This window comes from Pteropus alecto, unplaced genomic scaffold (assembly GCF_000325575.1).
Source record: "Pteropus alecto unplaced genomic scaffold, ASM32557v1 scaffold25, whole genome shotgun sequence".
NCBI lineage: Eukaryota > Metazoa > Chordata > Mammalia > Chiroptera > Pteropodidae > Pteropus > Pteropus alecto.
Genome location: NW_006441955.1, coordinates 4131018 through 4151055, shown reverse-complemented (window position 1 = coordinate 4151055; position 20038 = coordinate 4131018). Strand labels below are relative to the sequence as shown.

The window sequence follows — 20038 nt, the reverse complement described above, 5'->3', positions numbered from 1 at the left end:
AGGGAAGCTTCCTCTTCAATTTACTAATAGGAATTGGCATCCCAGAAGTGGGGAGTGAGTTACGCAGGGTCACACACAAGCCGGCCACAGGGCTGTGTGAAGACCCGGGTCTCCTGCCCTCCAGCCCATGGATCTACCTCTTGAAACTACTCCCTCAAGCCTTGGGACCCAATAGGACCAAGAAGGCATGGTATCTGGGTGAGGGGCTACACAGCCTTTCTGCTATTCCCTACTGGCCAGAGCCCAACTCCTTCTTTAAACAGAAATGGAGATTTAAGCTTCTACCAATCTTCCTTGGCTGATGGGCTCCCACAGCTCTGACCGAAGGAAAGGCACTTGCTGGAGCAGTCTCATGCGTCTGATTCTCTCGTTTCTTCCAGGCAAAACTACAAGAATTACTCCATGGAGTCAAGGACACACTTTCGAATCCAGGCAGCTACACTCCAAGCCAAGTCTTCTCTAGAGAATGGCAGCAGATCCATGGTCTCGTCAGTGTCCTTGTAGTTTTGTGCAGCGCTCCTGAGCTGGAAGGCAGAGACAGCTGGACAGAGCTCCTGGAAACATTTCAAAATGATCCCTTCCCCCTGCCCTGCCCTGCCCTGCCTTTGGGGCCCACCGGTGCTCCAGTGGGACGGCATGACATGGGTATCCGTGCAGAAGCAAAGCCGGCATTTTCACCAGTGTGGCCAAAGGCCTCTGCCAATGACAGAGCAGGTGGAGCCTTCTGCCTGCCCTATCACACATACGGGTCCTTGTTTTTCACTGTGATGTTTAAGAGAATGTATGAAGAGTTTACATTTTCCTTAGAAATATAATGATGGGATCATAGTTGGCTTTTTAAGAAAACACCAACCGACCACCTGTACATCTTTGTGTTAACCCGTACTGCGTACTGATCTGGGGTACATCTATATGACGCCAAAAGCCAAACTGCTTTTCAAACTTCAGCAAGGTCTCAGCTTCTGGGGCTAGAAGGACCCTCAGGAGGGTCTGTATCTCAGGCTTTGAGGCTTCAGGGGGTTGTGCATGGGGCTTGCACACAGACACCCATTATCTTCCTTCTTACGCTTTATTTTCACTCTCTTTGTACCTTTCCAATTTAAAAAAATCAAACATGTCTTTTTAGTGAGATCATTTTCTACATTTGAGTCCATCTGTAGAAAAAAATTCATCAGTAAGGAATGGAGATGCTGACAGAAGGGGAGCTGTGTGGCCCTCTCTGTGCCAAGATTATTGGTGCGGGGGGTAGGTGGGGAGGGAGAGGGCGGTTCCCAGACACCAATCTGCATCCTCTCTGTACATCAGACTGAAACCACTAGGAATAATTTATGAAATCTGTACTTCACTTCGAGGTACATTTATTTACCGACAGCATTTTTCTTAGCATGGTTATTCCTGGCCTTTTGTATATGTTTTAAATTTTTCAGTTAAGAGAAAATAGATATTTAAGTAATAAAACTAATACACTTAAAAGAGATCATAAAACATCTATTTCAGTAAAATATGTGGCTTGAATTCTTAGGCAGGGCAGAAAGTTTGGATCAGAAGCCATATGGCCCAGGAATGTTTTATTTAGACAACATGATAGTTTCTAACATTTAAAAATGTTAGTAAGAGAGTTCAGCAATAAATCTAATTTCTGGCCTCATTAAAAAATGAGATTTGGCAACACTGGCCCTTAAGGTGACTATCAGTTGGAGCTGAGTACAGGCTACTTTAAACACATTACCTTTCTGGACCCTCAAAGCATCTGCATTTGCAACCTCTGGGAATGTTAAAGTGAGAACTCAAGTTAAACCAAGATTTACCATTCACAATTTAATGACAGAGTACTTTAACCATGTCCCTAGAGGAAAAATCACATACACCATAAAAATATTTATCTGTGAAAATGTGACTGACTCCTCAAACACATGAATGCAATTTCTGTAAAGAACCACAACTCTCCCATGCTGTATTTAGCAAACACTTCTGAGCATTTGCCAGTGGCTGGGTGGGTTAATCTATTAACTACAGTCAACCAGCCTCCTATGACTGATACTGAATGAAGCCATGGGTTTTAGGTATATATTCTCCTTAGGGAAACAAAGCAAGGCAGAAAACCCTCATCCAAGATCCTCTTTTGCACTTAGTACTGTCAGGGATAATGCTATGGAAAAAAATTTCTCATTTTGTTATAACTAGACACAAGAATGCTCTCCACAGAGCAAGCCCTTTGCAAGTTGTATCTCCTCTGAAGCCTGGATGCTGGGAGACCAGCCTGTTTCTAGGTTGTTGGGCAGGGCAGGGTGAGAGGGTAACTAGAGCCAGGCTACTGACTGAGGATGGCCTTTTGTGGCTCCCCTACATATTAGAGCTCTATCTATTGCTGTCTAAAAGCAGCACCGGTTATAGGAAACCAAATATATAATTTGCAAAATAGCAATACACACACACACACACACACACACACACACACACACACACACACACACACACACACACACACACACACACACACACACACACACACACACACACACACACACACACACACACACACACACACACACACACACACACACACACACACACACACACACACACACACACACACGTATGTGTATATATATAAAACTTTTATCTCAACATTCATTTTAGGTGCTTTTGCTTATATTTTTAAAATTGATGCCAAGATCTTTTCCTCGTGTTTGTTGCCGATTTCCTGTTGGGTTTCATTAATTAGCCTATGCCATCTTTACCTGTCTGCTGACCTGACTGCAGTCTGACTGATAAATCAGTGGGCTTTGTCTCCTTTATCTCACTTGCAGCTTGAGATAATCTATGAAACGCATGTATGTGAAGGAGGGTGAACACATTGGGTGTCTAACGCCACCATATCCTTGTGCAGAGGACTTCGAAGCTGAAAATTCTATCATGGGCTTCTCATTGTGTCCTCTTTGAGACATTTCTGGTTAACTTCTCTAATGGTGCAGACCTTTCCAGTATATCTGCCCTGGAGAGGCAGCTGATCAGGTAGAGTGTTTTGACCTAGAAATAAGGAGACTTGAATTCTAGTCCCTGTTTCCTACTGATTTTCAAGGTAACCTTGGGAAAGCCATAGACCCTCTAAAAATTAATTTGGCTCTTTCCTGTTGTCAACAGTTCTAACTCTGGTCAAGTCTGTTGCTAGGTTTTCATCTCCAAAATGAGGCAACAGATATCTCCCTACCTTTTGCTAAAGCCTTGTGTCCCCAATGTACTACACTATAAATGATAGGTTTCCTCAGTCAGGGGCCTCAGTGGCAGCCCAGGATACCCAGAGAGCAACTAATCCTCATTTGGGCAAAACTCTAAACCTTATGCCACACAGAGGAACTCAGTTGTTAGGAAGTAGCAACTGGGTAACATGATCTGAACAAGCCTTTGATAACCGAAAGTCTACCTCTGCCTCTCACTGGTCACAGGCCCTTGGGCTGGCAGGGTGTCTTCCAGCAGTGTGCTGGTTCCTATCAGCTCTCCCATGTGTTGGCAGGATTCCCTATTCCTTATCTCTCAAGTCAGAATGGGAGTGTTTTCAAGAGAGCTATCGTCATTCACAGCAAAAAGCCATGACCTGACAGCAAAGCCAGGACCCTAAAAGACCAGCGCCACCCCAGACTCAGCTGAGGTCCAGGTGGGAGAGTCCCAGCAACTGAAGAATGGAACTAGATTTTCAGAAAGCCCTAGCCTGCTGAGTGCCGGAATCATGCAATGAAGGAATAAGATCTAAAAGACACCTTTATCTGGATATATTCCCAAGTTCATTTATTCTAAGGTGATGGGATAGGAACAAGTCTTCTTGTTTGCTTCATGTTTAAAGTCTAACAGTGTGCCTTTTCAACAACTGTTTTCTTATGTCCTTAGCACCATCACACTAATTTAATGATAAATGAGACGTGCATGGATTCTGAAAATCAAGCAGCAAAATGGAAACTTCTCACCCCTGCCCCTAGATGCAGCTTTCCAATGTTGGAAAGTGCCTTTCTGCTTGGGTTAGCACAGCTCCTGTGAAATCTGGTGCAAAGTTCATTACTGCCCAACAGGTTAAGTCCACAAACGAGGAGTCTCATTTGGGGGCTTGAAAAATTCATTTCTAAATTAGTGATCTATGAATTGCTTCCACTGTATAAAGTCAACTGTTAAGTGACAAAAATGTAATAGAGCCCTTCCTTTGGCAAGACATACAATTACTGAAGGTTGATACAGACTTCTAAAAGTTGACATGCAAGTTTAATCAGACACCTCACAGCTAACATACCACAAATGACTAGACTGGGTTGCTTTGTTGCTCTTCATACCATTAACAAATACTTAAGAACACCAGACACTAGATACTTTGGGTAGAAGAAAATAGCTAATATCAAGTGCTCGCTATTTACTAGTTGCCATTCTAAGCACTTTACATGTTTCTAAGCTTCATAACCATCTGAAGTAGGAACTAGTATTGCCATTTTATAGATGAGAAAACTGAGACATAGGTTAAGTAACCTGCCTAAGATCACATAGCTATTAATGCAGCAGAAAGATTTGAAGCCAGGAAGTTGAACTCAAAAAGCCCATGTTTGCTAAACTGCTAGTTGAGCTATAAAATTATCAATTTATAGTTGGACCTGACTTTTATTGACTCTTGGGCCATCGTTAAGAATGAAAAGTTACTGGCTAATAACTCAAACATTAAAAATCCTGCCTTAGAACACACAGAGCATATACATGTCCGTGTGGCATAGTTTCTCCAGGCCACTTGGCATCATGAGGTAGAGATAGGGTCTTAACTTGAACAAAGGCAAACGAAAAAAGGCAAACCTTAAGCAACAGCATTTGCTCATAAAATCAAGGGATGTTGAAGGAAAAGGCATGATCTAATCCCCAGTTGGATAGGTAGACTTTCAGTCAGCTACTGTAGAGATGGGAAGTGAAGCCTGAACAGATGCAGAAGCTCAGGCCTAGACTGAGGCTTGAGGGATAGCAAACCATATGCTAGTGTAGGTTTGGTATAAAAAAATAAGAGGTGGGAAACACTGGAAAACTGAGAAGCACATGATGCTAAAGGCACTGAAAGAATTTTTTAAGTTTTGGCTGACTAGCCGAACATTTCACATCTGTGGGTCAAAGTAGTCCATGGGCCAGAAATTTGTCACCCCTGGACTACAGCTTTCAGATAACTATGGAAAAGAGGTTGTGAGCAAATTCCTAGTGAGAAAAGCCTGATCTACTAAAAATACCAACTTTAAGTTCTATTAATTACATGGGGAAATGGAAAAAAGCAGAGACTAGATTCAAATTTGGTTGGAATTACTTCACTACTCCGAGAATCAGTTTACACTACTGTAAAATGGGGCTAATGCCAACTGCTTCACAGGTTTGCTGAAGATAAAAAGAAATTATGTAAAAAAAATAGCACAGCCCCTAATATATTAAGGTGGTAAATTTATCGGCTCACATAGACTATAGGAAGGCAGTGGTGGGTTTGGTCTACAGGATGACTGAATCAAGGGCTCTGGTGCTTCTCCATCTCTTGGCTATGCTCCTGTTAGATTCTCTTAAACTGGCTTCTCTGCATGGCAGGGGTACATGGCAGTTCAGATCCCACATCCTTACAGCTTTGTGACCAGAAAAAAAAAGGTTTCTTTTCCTGTCTCCAATGTGAAAAATCCCAGATATTCTGATTAGTCTGGCTTGGCTCAAATGTCTATCCAGTGGTTCCCTCCTAGATCAGCATTATATTGTCAGGGAATTTGTTAGAAACGCAAATCATCGGACCCACTCAAGACTATAGGAGTGAGGCCGAGTAATCTGAATTTTAAGCAGCTCTCCAGTTGGATCTAATGCACACTAAAGTCTGAGAACCACTGCCTTAGAAAGGGACATAAATACTGTAAATGATCCAACTTGTGTCATATACTCAGTTGGGAGTTATTACTAAAAAAAGAACATGGGGTACTTGAAAGACAAAAACATGTATCCACTATACATTTTTTTCTTTCAAAGTTGACATATAGGAACTATGGCCTGCCACATTCCCAGGTGAAGGGAAGGACAACAGTGGGTATCATCTGTGGTACTGGTTAGTGAAAAGGCTTACCAGAAAGTTGCTTGCTTAGACCTTTGCCTTCGCCCTTTTCCCCGACACCCTCAAAAATTTGCTATATAAGATCTCTATTTTCCACGGGAAACTTCCTTGATGGTGGTCCCCTAACAGAATTGCCTAGATTGCTGAGGGCCTTTTTCCTCATTTTATCCTTCCCTTTGATTAATAACTGTTGAGCACCCATGCAGAGAGCACCCTGCTTCCATGGAGCTTAGTTTGATAAAGAAGACATACAAGTAAACAAAGAATTAGAGCTGTGGAGTAAACAAACAGGGGATATGTTCGGTCCAGAGGATAAGCAGCCAGCCATCCGAAAAATCTGGGAAAACGAACTCTAGGGCAGAAACTATAATTCCAAAAGACCCAAGACAGGAAAAAGCTTGCCATTTTAGAAGGCACAAAAAGCAAGCCTATCAGGCCAGAAGGCAGAGTACTATGAAAGGAGAGAGGCAGAAAACCAGCTATCTCAGTTAAGGAGTTTGGATTTTACTCTCAGCACGGTGGGAAGCTATAAAAGTTCTAAGCAGGGAAATGACATTGAATTTACTAAAAATTATTTTAGCTGCTATGTGAAGAATGGATTATATAGGTTAAACATGGAATTTAGGATGCTGGTGCCACGCCAAAAACTCTAGCACCTCTTGGTTCTGCGTTGTGTAAAATTGCTGATAAAAATACATTTTCCCTTCAGCAACTAGGGGAAAAAATTCTTTCGGTATGTTAGGTCATAGGCACCTAGAGTCAACATGAGTCGGCATTTTGTGTTCTTTCCTTGTCACAGGAAATCAGAAGCCCAGTTTAGCAAACCCATACCCATAAACATGATTTCTTATTTCAAAGATATCTTCAAAGCCATTTACTCAAAATTTAATAGTCCTGAGAACAGTACTTGAAATAATGAACCATCTGAAAATGGTTCTACTAGATAGTACCTGTCTCACTACCAGAATGAATGTTTATATTCATATTCATGTCAAATTAACATCATAGTGATTATCAGCGTAAGGACCATGAGGACAAATGGTTTGTGAAGAACTTCTCTTCCCCACACACTACATACTCCGAAATTGTAGTTATTAATTTACAGTCTATCTGCTGAGTTCAGCTACCCTCGTAGACAGAAGGTCATGATTCTGCATTATTTCAAAGCTCAAGGATTGGCTCCGATTCTGGAATTGGCAGAATGAGCCTATTCCATTCTCACACCTCTAGTATGGGTAGTGCTGGAAGCCAATCTTAATGTCTTTCTCATAGCAAAGTCCAGGTTTTCTCAATTCACACAATGCCTAAGATCTGCTTTTGGATCCTAAATGACTGTGGCCCCCAGAGAACAGCTGGGCTCATCACTTTTACAGAGCCAACCAAATCTTCTTGTAAGCATTCAGTTTGCCACTATGACCAGACTCTTGAGGCAAACCCTCAATTACCTTTTTCAACTTCTTTTTCTCAGTGCCAAGAAATCTGGAGCCCACAAGCAGTGTTACAGAAGGGGTTCAAAGGAAACAGGTGCTGCTGCTCCTTTGAACATAATCAGTCTTAGATGCCTAAAATGTCTATCTTATTCATAATGCTGGTTTCTCATTCACATGCAGAGAAAAAACAAAACTTTCTGTGGAAAGCATCCAAAGATGATTAAATCTTCCAGTGGACAGTAACTTTTCTCAAGAAAAATGTAAAGGAAAGTCAGTATTCCTCCTAAAGTTCCTTTAAAATCTGGAAACAGCCAAAGGACAAATGGAAAAGCAAAATCTGGATACTTGCATCTGGACTGTCAAACTCTTACTAATCCACAAGCGACGAGTACTGCTGTTATTTTTTAAAATACCCCTTGTATGGTTTTAAAAAGGACTGGTTAAAATTAAGTTGACTAATAATTTTTTGTGGGATGTTTTTAGACTCAGAAGCTCTCAGAAAAGAATTATGAAGTATATTTAAATTAATATTCACCAAATATATGTGCCTCATTCATTTACTAACTTCTATACAGTGTTCTAATATAAACCTTAATGTGGTAGAACTCTTAGGAGCTTTTAAGAAAAGATGGAGGTTACTTTTCTCTAGTCAAAAATACTTCATGTGCAGACCTAACAAATAGTCCTGTAAACTTTCCTTAAATACATAAAATTAACTTACTGTATCTTTTTCTAAGTGGCTTTTAAACCACTTTTAAACATTTTATGTTTACATGATACAATCATTTAATCACTGTTAAACCCTTATGTTTCACTTAAATTATCACAAACTAAAGCCCTGTCTAAATCTGAATTGTGAGCATTAAATTGCTGCCTGATCATAGACAAATACATATTTTGACATATATGGAACTGAGAAAAAACTCTTTCAGAGATCATTTTTTATAGCTCTCAGAAAAATCTCAACAGGTAGTCAATCAGGAATTATATTCAGTGCAACGATGGTAATTTTGTAGTTGCACATTTTTTACTTTTTTAACAAACATTTATTAAGCACCAAGATTCTGAGTATATCTTCATAAGGGGGGTGGGGGTGGGGGGAATGTATTTAAAGAGATGAATAGGTGGATCCAAACTTTTAACAAGCAGGCTAACCTATATTACTGATTCAATTCTGAAGGGTGCAGGAGCATCAAATAGCCTTTGTGAGTAAATTGTTAGAAACCAGAGACCTCAATGGCAAATACTTCGAAACTGAGATCAAGTAGGAATAAGAAGGAATTCAGCTGAGATGCCAAAGAACTAATATAATCAGTGAGGAGAAGACTGCTCAGGACTCTGATGGCTCTCCTGCCCATGCCTCCCATGAGGGGGACATCCTGAACCAGGCTTGTGTCTTAAGGAAGTCTAGTTGAGTGTACAACTGGAGAAGGGGAGCTACATAGAGAGGGTACAGAAGGAGGGCTAAAGAACTTATCTTTTCTCCTCACCCAGTAAAAGAGCAGATGAGTAAATTTAATATTACTTCAGGAGATACTAATCAAAAATAAAACTTTCACATGTTCACTAATTTCAAAATTAAAGGCTTAAAAAATTAGTTGAGGTTATTACGTCAGTTATAATGCACTTATATGCAGTCGACTGTGAGAAACTCACTGCTAGCCATTGCCCTCGTAAGCAAAGGAGGCCACCAAACTGCATACATTTCTGAATTATGCCAAAGACACTTACCTTCAACTCTTCACCATTTTAAGTTTTCAGGACCATAGCCAGCTCTATTCTTGACTATTTTATTGTTTTTCCTTTTTTAAAATGCACATTTCCTTATGAAGGAGTTTGTACAAAGAATTTGTAACATCAGTGCTCAGTATATTCTGTAAAATCATACTGTTTTAGATCACATGGTAGACACTGAATGTAAGAGGAGAGTCTTATAATACCTGGCTTAAGAGATTCTCAATAAAAAACACTTCTAGAATTGAAAAGGTTTGTGTGAACCAGACTAGAAGTATCTGAAAATATTTCAACTTGTTGGGTTTATGTTTAAAAGAATAAGATTCTTTTATTTTTTCCTGGTCAGGCTTTTCAGACAGTTTAAATCCTATAGCCAAGCATGAACACATCTTGCTCAAATCTAAATATGCTGAGCTTATTTTTTGGTTTAAGAAAATTTAAAGCTATTAAGCATCTAAATTTATGATTAGACTGTATTCAATGCCAAGCCATAAAAAATACTTCCCCAAAAGTATATATACATCTAGAGATTTAAAAGTAATTAATTAAATCTATACATGTCTATTTTAAAGAAAGATAACTTGGGAAATATTGTTATGTAATCAACTCTAACTTTAGCCCTTTACAACTGTATTATAACTTTATTTAATTTAGTAAAAGCCAAAATTGATGGTTCTTAACATGGTATGTGAAAATCAAAATTAAAGAATACAAAGTATCTAAAAAAAAAAGCATTCAGCTCAATACTGATTCCCTTCAATATTACTGCCAAACTTCTGTGAAAAAAGACTTGTAAAAAGGAAAGACTAACAGCAACATAGAAAATGATTTTTTTAAAAAAAGTTCATTTACCAAATTTAACAATCTAGAAAAAAAGAAAATCTGACTAGAATACTTGATGACACACAGACATCATGTTTAAATAGAAAACACAAGGATAAAAAAAGTAATATCACTGAAAATATTGCACAACTTCAGGTGTTTCCTCCAAATTTGCTTTATGTAATTGGGTGGATATAAATTAATGAACAAAAACTTAAGCAAGATACATGTAACAATTTAACAGAACCTGATAATCTAATTTCTTTCATTTTTCCCTCAAATTCGTCTTTAAGTCTTTCCATCATGGGGCTCATAGTAAAATTAACCAACATATGGATACTACAGTCAAATGTCGAAGCTTTAAGAAACACTTATGACATATTAAATTCCTCTATAATGCAATTATGAAGAACCTTCAAGATACTTGTGTTTCGTATGTAGAAAAGTGTTAGAGTCAAATATTCAACTCAATATAAAATAAGAACCATTTCTGATTTGTTAGGTTGAAATTGGTTCTCCTTTTGCTAATAAATGATTTTTTAGCTGCAATATCATTGAGCTGAACAAATAAATCACCTTTGAGTACATAAGGAAAAATAAACACATGCTAAATGGATAAAACATTACAACTACATCTTTACTAGACCATCTCTACCTCTAACACTTCAGAAGCTTAGAGATTCAGTGTTCTTACATTAACTGCAAGAAAAAGATAAAGGAGAAATTCCTTCTTGTTTGAGATCACAACTATGAAGTCATGTGGTTATACAAATTCTGGATTTGTGTGCAAAACATGAAATATAATTATCTTAATTCTCCCCGCTTATTAGACTTATCAGTCAGCTAGCAAGACCTTCCTTTCCAAGAAACAGAAACTGAGATGTGTTTTATATAACTTCAATAACCTCAGCACTACAATAATAAGAGATGCAGTATCCTTTTGCTATGGTTCAAGACAACAGGGGAGGAGGTCACAGGAAAAAGTAAATCAAAATTATTACAACTGAGAAACTTTTCTCAGTTTCACCATGGTGCCACTTTCATTTTTACATAAGTATCGTGGCATAATTCAAGCTCAATAAATCAGAAATCTTAATTATTTAAAATTTACCTTGACTTTTAATTATCACCATATTAACAACCAAAATAGTTAGATAAAACACATGGGGAAGGGTAATATTAAACCCCACTTTACTAGAATTGGTTTCTCGACACATTAACTCATTTTTTAATAGAAAAGGGATAGTGCATCTCAGTTTGCTTACGAGCTAGGAGATCACTTTGAATTCTGCATTTCCTAACTGCAAACAGATATAGCACTTATAACAGGTTATAAATAAACTGGTTTTCAAGCATAGAGCCAGCCCCAACGATAATAATACACTATTTAAAAAGACCTAAGGCAATGAATTCCATTTCCAATGGAAAAAAAGAACTGTGCAAACAAGCTTAAAACTACTTTTTTTTGTGCCAGTGTTATAAAATGTAGCTTTTAATAAAACCTTGACCCAAATGCCAGCAACTTCAGAAAAGAATTTGAGTGAGGGGAAGAAGAAAGTTATTTCTTTTAGGAAAAACAATCACTATCTTTTTCCTAATCTTCAACACACACAATTTAAACATATACAGCTGCTGTAACACTTTACACAATTCCTATGTACTGGAGCAATAACAAGATCTAAATACAATTATATTTTTAAACACTGGGTCAAGGCTTTACATAAAAATACCATCCTACTTTTTCCCCGTAAGTTTCTAAAATATCACCTACTTTTCCCCAACATCTGCAGCCATTCAGGAATTTTTAGGAAACTTTTGTGCATGATCTTAATTCCTAATCCCTGGCTCTTTGGGCTCAGTGACAAAAGATCAAAACCACCAAAAATGATGGTTCACTTGAAGTCAGATGAGAGACCCTGGCTCAATTAGTCTCGTAGGACGAAAGCAGTGCTGCATCAACTGGCTCCATGCAGGAGGGGCACGTGAAGGATCTCATCAACCAGTCATCTATACAGTCCAGGTGATAGATGTGCATGCACGGCAGAAATCGAATTGGGTCCCCATAAACAAAGTCCATCATACAGATCACACACCTGTTGGGGGTGAAGAAGAAAATCAGAAAGCACTTTTAGAGAAGTGATCTATCTACTCCTTAGAAAAACAGTGTTAATCTGAACAGATGAAAATTGTCTGCCTGTCATCCTACCACCAAAGCAAATTTAAATTTTTTCCTAATAAATGTTAAATTATCCGCAATCTGTTATTTCAGTCACCTGGGAATTTGCAGAGTTTGAGAGCAATCACTAGAGCAAAGAGAAATGGACCACATGAGGGACCAAGTCCATTGCTAGAACGGTGCTTATAACACAGCTAAATGTAAAAGACACCTGAAGAAAAATGTGATGGTTTAGGTAGGAAATAGTCAAATAAACTATTTATCTGAACCGGGTTTGTAGTGTTAAGCCCAGAGATAAGATAGTTTTCATTTTAATAACTATACAGAAAAACAAAACTACTAATTTCAGCCTATTTACTGGGATGCTGTAGGCTAAAAGTCTCTTCATTAACCCCAGTTTCAAGTTCGCTGCACTCTTCTACAGGTTCAAGAAGCAGCCCAATTCCGCAGTGTTTCAAAAGTCGGTGTTCTAAATAGGCTATGATCTTAACCGCTAGCACTAAACGGTGTTATGGCTCAAAGAGTCAAACATCAACACAGTAAATTAGATTAGGTCTCTACTGGCAAGACCATTCTCAACCTAAAAGGAGAATGGCTGTCTTCATTAGGGGAATGTCGGACAATAATGAGTTCTGAAAACAAAAACTCCCCAGAAGTAAATTTTATATTCAACTCACCAGGCTTAAAAAAATCACACCACAGAAATGAATATAAGATTTTCTTATATCACTAAAACCGTTAGTAAACAGTTTTAATGGCTGCATAACCTACTAAAGTATTCTTACACCACAATCTATTTAATTATACCTCTACTGTTGTTTTTTTATTAAATAAAACTATGGTGAATATCTTTACGCATTAAGCTCTAGGAGTTGGAGTGAGGTACATATTCTGGGATAGATCTCTAGAATTAACTGTCTCAAAGGGTATAGACCTGAAGGTCCTAGACACATTGCCAAATTGCTTTCCTAGCTGACAAGGCAATGTTGGTACTAGCTCACAACTCACACAGGTGGTGTTTTTAACTGAAATCAACTTTCATCCAAATGGATACAAGCAACATATAAAATGGTCAGAATTCATACCATTATTTCTTATTTTTATAGAAAAATTCTTAAATTGCTACATCTAAACATTTTCTTGTATGAACTGATTATATTATCTGACTTCCAAAATGCAGAATTTTTTTTTTTCAAAAGAAAACTCCTGGAGATAGACCTTTGAAACATGTATAAATTTATCAAAACTTACTCCCGGATCTTTTTTTCTGATCCATCTCTTCCAGGGTCATAAACTCCTTTAGGCAGATGCTGTATAAGGCCTATTCTTTGAGCTATCCTAATTTGTTCCTCTTCAGTCAGCTGAGTTGCTAGGCGAGTCTGGCTAGGTGTTGGATGATAGACGGGAACTGGAACTTGTTCCTAAATTTTAAGAAATGGAGAAAAGGATTATTTTTTAAAAATCTGTTTTCTGGGGTAATGTTTTGTTTGTTCTTTTTCTGGCTGGGGGTGGGGAAGGAGGTAGGTTGGGCTAGTGTCCAGTAGTATGAGATTCTGTTTTTCTCTGTCTTAACTTTAGCATATCGGACCTGCTTTGAAGGATCTAAACACAAGATTCACTGAAAAACTGGCACAGAATGTTATCTGAAGTATTTTTCCATGAAGACCATATAGCCAAGATATATTCAGTCTTGATATCCAAAAAGACAAATCAATAAAATTAAGTAACCTAATGAACTGTATTCAGTATTCTGTAGGCTACGATGGAGTTTTATGGTCTCAGTATACCATTATTTACATTAGAACTGGCCATTATAGACTCTTATTTGCAAACTTATTTTTTCTTTCCATATATACAACAATCTTAATTTATTATTTATTTGGAAAGACTAGATACTGTTGCAATAAACTTTTGTAAAATTCCTTTTAGGCTTCTGGATACATATTTGGATATGATAATTGAGTCAGCCAAATGAGGCCACCTTTCCTCCCAAGTGGGATACATACCTTTTAGGGCTATAAATCAAATTGACAAATTCTACTTACATAACATTCATTTACTTGCATATATTATTACTATATAAAGTATATTAATCTAGACATATTGCTTTCCTTCTACTCACATTTCTGAAATAATTTTATTCATACTCTTTATACATTCTTTCAACAGATAAATGAGTACCTATTAACAAATGAGGGGATGGGGAGTTGTAAGTAAACAAAATAAAGTTCCTGGGGTGATGAGGGGCGGGGTGCTACTTTAGATAGGATGCTCAGGGAAAATCTCTCTGATGAGACATTTAAGAGATCTCAATGAAGTATGAAGACGGTACATCTTTGGCCTCATAATTTAATTGTGGCTAAAACCATTTTTGAGCTGCCTATTATGTTTTTTTCTGGAGAACATCTCCACCAAGTAGAATCCATGTAGAAACTTCATGGGAAATTTAACATCAAATCACTACCTACATTATGTTAGAAAATGTTATTTCCAGTCATTCCGTAAGATCAAGTATGATCTCTACAATTTACACACTTGTTTATAAAGAGAGCCAACATTTGCAATTGTTGAGATAATGCCTCCAAGAATAACTGCTAAATTTGTGTTAAGCTTTGATACCATAATGTCCCATTAGACTTATCCTAATAACCCCCCTTTTCTGACAGTAGTTCCCTATCAAAGACAGTTCAACATAAAACTTTAAATATTCCTTTCCTCTGAGATTCAGAACAAATGTTTAAAGATCTCAAAACTCAGTAAATCCTTTATCAAATTAAGAGTATGACAGTAGTTCAAAGTTTTATAAGTTTCCATGTAAAACATTAATAGTTACTTTAAGTATTTCCATACTTCTATCTCATCATTTAGGAAATAATAAGCATATGAATGCTTATCAAAACTATATTTTTCATCCAAATATTTATTTAGTGCATGTTACATGCAAAGAAGACATCATATTAAGTATGGCTCTTGGATCCAGCTAACCTTGGGTTTAAGTTACTTCTCTGTCATTTAACAGAGTGACCATGTTTAAGCTATTTAACCTATCTGGATTACATCCTACCTTACTTATAGGGGTGTTATAAGGCTTAAATGAGGAAGCTGGTGAACCCTGGAATGGCAGGAACTTGATAAGTGTTAGTTATTATGACCATTAATATTGCAATCCAAGAGCTATATCTATATTGCAGCCAAACCAGCTGTTTCCTATAAGTCCCATGCTTTCTGATCTTTGCTCTTGCTATTCCCTCTACCTTTTTTTTTCTTTTTTTGTCTTTTCTTTCTTTTTTTCCCCCTTTACCTTTCTCTACAGGTCCATTGGTCTAAATTCTACCCTGTCCAGTAGGTTGTTGACAAGAAACCTTCCCCATTCTTCCTCCCTGTCACTCAGATAGACAGACTCTGCCTCTAGCCTCAGCTTAACTACATAGGTGTTGTTTAACTATGAGAGAATTAGGAAGATTATCAGAATACAGGGAAACTTAAGTGAACATGTGTCAGCCATCAAGTGAGAAAAGACTGTCAATTCTTTTAACTTTCACAGAGGAAGGTAAGCACCAAACTGACTGCATTTCACTCTGGTAGAACTTGAAAGCTTTCAGCTCTGTATATCTACAGCACTATTACTACAAGCAATTTTTTGCTTTATCAATAGTTATTTTTTAAAATGAATATTTCCTTTTAAATGAGTTTTGCACATATGCAAAATTTTTCAGTTTGTAGCTCAAACTCAGAGACTATTTTATATGCAACATGTATATTAAAGCCCTATTTTATGCACTAGAAAAACAACTTTGTTAACCAGGCTTTATGATGCATATAAAAGTTACATGATCTCTTAGTTATTAATGATCATAAATATAGCTGTTGCATCTCTGGTTTAGATATTCACTTCTTCAAGGTTTTATATCTACTAGGCAAACTTGCAATGCAGAAAAAGTTTCATGGTTCAGAGTCAAAAAGATTATCCTTGCTCTGCCACTTATTAGCTTGACCAAGTTATTGAACTTGACCAAGTTATTTAACCTCTATGAGCCTCAGTTCTCCATGTGTAAAGTATTCAGACTACTGTTAAGAAATTCCAAGTTCCCTGGTACAACATGAGACAAATATATAAAAACTCCTTAAATAAATGCTAGCTACTATTTTTGCAGCTTTAATATTATGACTACAGAACAGCATTCCAATGTTTACTTTAAGAAATGAATTGGATTTACAATTTTATGTCAATTATGCCTTAATAAAGCTGAAAATAAATAAAATTTACTCAAAAAAGAAATGAATTAGCCAAGGTAAGTAAAACTTTTCAAAAAGGGATCTTAGAATTCATTTAAGACCAACTCTCCCATTTTATCAACCCAAGCTTGCCCACCTATAGTCACATAATTACTGACAATGTTGGGATTAGAATTCTGGTTTCCGTTTTAAGCCAGTAATTTCCACTACACCACACTTGGTTGCTGGATAGCAAGAAGATTCTGTAAGTTAAATGATTTGGGTTTTGTCCATTTACATCACTTTGAAAAACAGTACATTGAAATGATATTTTAAGAAAGCCATCAAAATAAGGGATTTCTATCTAATAAATGGTTCTATAAAGGTTTTTCATCTACAATAAAGGTTTTATCATTTGAATAACTTCTGGAATTTAAGAATTTCAAAGAAATTCAAATTCTTCATTAAACTGCCCCTGTAAAATAAAGTCTAATCATACATCTCTTTTCTTTGATTGGAACACTTGGTGGCCTACTTCAAAGTGGTTCTTACTGTAAGGTTGGGAGAAGATCAAATTCTGCAGCTACCTAAGCTCAGAACGTTGTTTTAAAACACCAGACGACAGTTTCTCCTTGTGCTCACTTTGGGATGTCTGCTCTCTGGTGTCGCTTTCAACTACCTGGTCTATAAAGGTAACACAGTCTACTAATCCAATAGATTTTTTAAGTGACAAAACTTTGGTTCAAAGGAATTTTATTTATTATCACAATATATAAAATCAAGCTACTCTGATGGAATGGGGCTGGGATGGAATGTGGCCTAAGAAGGATGAGCATCCCATCCCTCTCACCCCACCTGGGATACCTTGGCAGGATACTAGGAATCAATGGAACACAGTTGAAAAAACACTTTTATCTAAGAATATGGGATTTTCAGTCTAAAAAATAAAAAGATTTTGAGTCCCTGCTATTTACTGTGGTGACTTGAGCCAAATCTCTTCATATCTTTGAATAAAGGATATAATAGCACCACTTTAGAGGATAATGATACACTATTACAAGATAACATCAAAGAGTTTCATAAATACCAACATTTATAAGTTATTCTAACCTTCTGTTTTCTCCCCATCATTAAATGACCCTGTTTTGAAGACTTTAAGCTAATGCTATTGTTCCTGGTTTTGGTCCTGACTTTCTGGCTTGCCCCTGAACACAGAAACATTTTGGCCTGTGTTGTGACCCTGCTAGTTCTGAGATTTTTCAAACCTTTCCAGTCTAAACTACCTTCCTGACTCTTTCTCAGTCCCAGTCCAGCTGACGGGTCTTGTTATGCTGCCATCTACACCAAGATATGACACATATGAAGTCACACTGCGATAATTGGTATAAGACTATGGGTAATAAGGAACTCCAAAATCATTGGATGTATATACCTACTACAAAAAGGACTAAATTGTTTTAAAAGTAGTATCCCTAAGCATGTACTTTTAAGAGGCTATATTTCTTTGGTTCACTTTTGTATACAGAGAACACAGAAAGCAGAATAGAAAAGGAACACTCTATGAAGAAACATACTAATTTATATTAAAATTAAAACCTTACATTTTAATTATTCATATTATATGTGCACTGTCTTCTATGGTATTTTTTGTTAAACCAAAGGGACCGGGACCCTCTAAGTACTGCCTAGATATTTAAAATGATTTAACATTCTAATTTCAGTATACATGCAACTTTTCAGAAAGCCATAGAGAGAGGGAAATGACTAAGAACACCTGATATTTTAAAGATGGATGTGGCCTCACCCTTCTTACCATACATACCTAAATTTAATTGTCATATTTGTTTAAAATGTCCTGATGTATGACTTATTGTTTAGTAATTAGAGATCCAATGGTATTTTCTAGGTGGCAAAATGGAATCTTGTTTCTAATGTAATCTATAAGCCACTGAATAAGGTAGACAGGGATATAAAAACTGCAATTTTTAAAAGATATGGATGCCAGGATACTTCTCACCATTCCCTGACTGATATTTCATGGTGCCTAAGCTCTTCATGTAAATAATATGATTTATGCCAAACACCTGCTTTCCTTCTGGGAGTCTGGAATTTTGGTATGTGCTAGACAGTGAGTGCCTACTCAGTACCTTGGGCTTCCCTAGCAGACTACCTACCATTCGCACATATTGGTACAATGTAGTCTGCATGGAACACTCTCCTCCATCACCACTCTGTTTAAATACCTCCTTTTCTTCCTTCAGAGCTCAGATGGACAACTTCTACTTTCTCAGAAAATTTTCCTAACCATTCTCCTCTATTACAGGTTCTTATACACCAACTTACTTCCCTTCACAGGATGTCGTGGGTATAACTTTACATTTAGTTATAATTTGAATGTTTGTCTTCCCCACCAGACTGCAGATCCATGATAAGAATTGTGTCTATTTTTGTTCCTCACTGAATGGATAGATGAATAAATGGTCTACTAAACAGTTTACTCACTAACGCTAAAAATAGTCACCCATTAACTTACTACAGTGTTTTTTTACACTTCTTGGAACCCCTAGCCAATTGTTAAATACCCAATAAAGTTAGTGTACATGCCATAACATTGGGATTATAGTTTTTTGTTTTGCTAAACATATTCTTTAAGAATGACTGATAAAAATACCTACTTCCACCACTCCCCCAAATGTGAACCCTAAATATGATTTTGAAGACCTGTGAAGAACAATGTTTACAAATTAAACCTTTCCAATGTACCAGAGCACTTAGTACAAAAAGGAATACTACGAATTGAATCAATTTATGAAACTCTAAATCACCAATGTACTAAATTGCTAGTTAATATAAATGCCGGTGCTTTCGAGGGTTCAATTGATTGTCCTTGTCTCTATGTCTATGAATATAATTCAGGAGGTATTTTGTGCTTGGGCTAAAAAGGTGTGTGATTATCTGTGTCACTACTTGATTTATGTATTTCCTCATCACTAGACTATAAACTTGATAAGGGTAGGTGTTGTGTCTGTTTTACTTACCAATGTATGTTATTTACTCATCACAGTATCTGGCACATAGTAGGGACTTAATTGGATAACTGAGCGATTTAAATCAAAGAACTCATGTTCCTGCAATTCATGTCATATAGTCCCATCAGAATTTTGTAAATATACTATGAATAAATTGCTAGTGATTTGGATTAACCCACAATAAAACCAAAAAAGGAAAACTTGATATAAATTGTAACCAAGATTCTTTTTCCAAGTGAAAATATCTGGTTAAAACACGCCTCTTTCAAATTTCTGACCTTTCCCACAGGAACTTCAAAATGCCTAAAACCAAACTAATTATCTCTTTCTACTTACATGATCCTTCTCAAACTCAGAATATCTATGCCCATTATCTAGGTTAATGATAGAGAACTATAGTAGAAAGAATATAGACATTTCATGTAATTTAAGTTCTGGCACTATCAGATATACAGCTATAGGCAAGTTCTTCATTGGAGAAGAACTTAGCATAAGGTTCTTCATTAGAGAAAGGAATAGACTACCTAATCTTGAAAGAGTG

At 37.0% G+C, this 20038-nt stretch overlaps 2 protein-coding genes across 4 annotated transcripts in view; one reads left to right on the top strand and one right to left on the bottom strand.

Moving 5' to 3' along the window:
* TTC39A (tetratricopeptide repeat domain 39A) overlaps positions 1-1398 on the top strand; it is a 37163-nt gene extending 35765 nt beyond the window's left edge. For 2 of the 3 annotated variants that reach the window (XM_025052079.1, XM_015595049.2), the window contains one exon: positions 381-848. In XM_025052079.1, coding sequence (XP_024907847.1) covers positions 381-504 — 124 coding nt within the window. In that variant the 3' untranslated portion in view covers positions 505-848. Of the gene's footprint in view, positions 1-380 lie in introns of all 3 variants that reach the window. The other variant, XM_025052077.1, reaches the window with a different exon arrangement.
* Positions 1399-9297: 7899 nt separating this feature from the next.
* Positions 9298-20038, bottom strand: part of RNF11 (ring finger protein 11) — a 32993-nt gene continuing 22252 nt past the window's right edge. Inside the window, exons 2-3 of the mRNA XM_006919179.3 lie at positions 13505-13674; positions 9298-12170 (exon numbers count right to left, since the gene is read on the bottom strand). Coding sequence (XP_006919241.1) covers positions 11999-12170; positions 13505-13674 — 342 coding nt within the window. The 3' untranslated portion in view covers positions 9298-11998. The remainder of the gene's footprint in view (positions 12171-13504; positions 13675-20038) is intronic.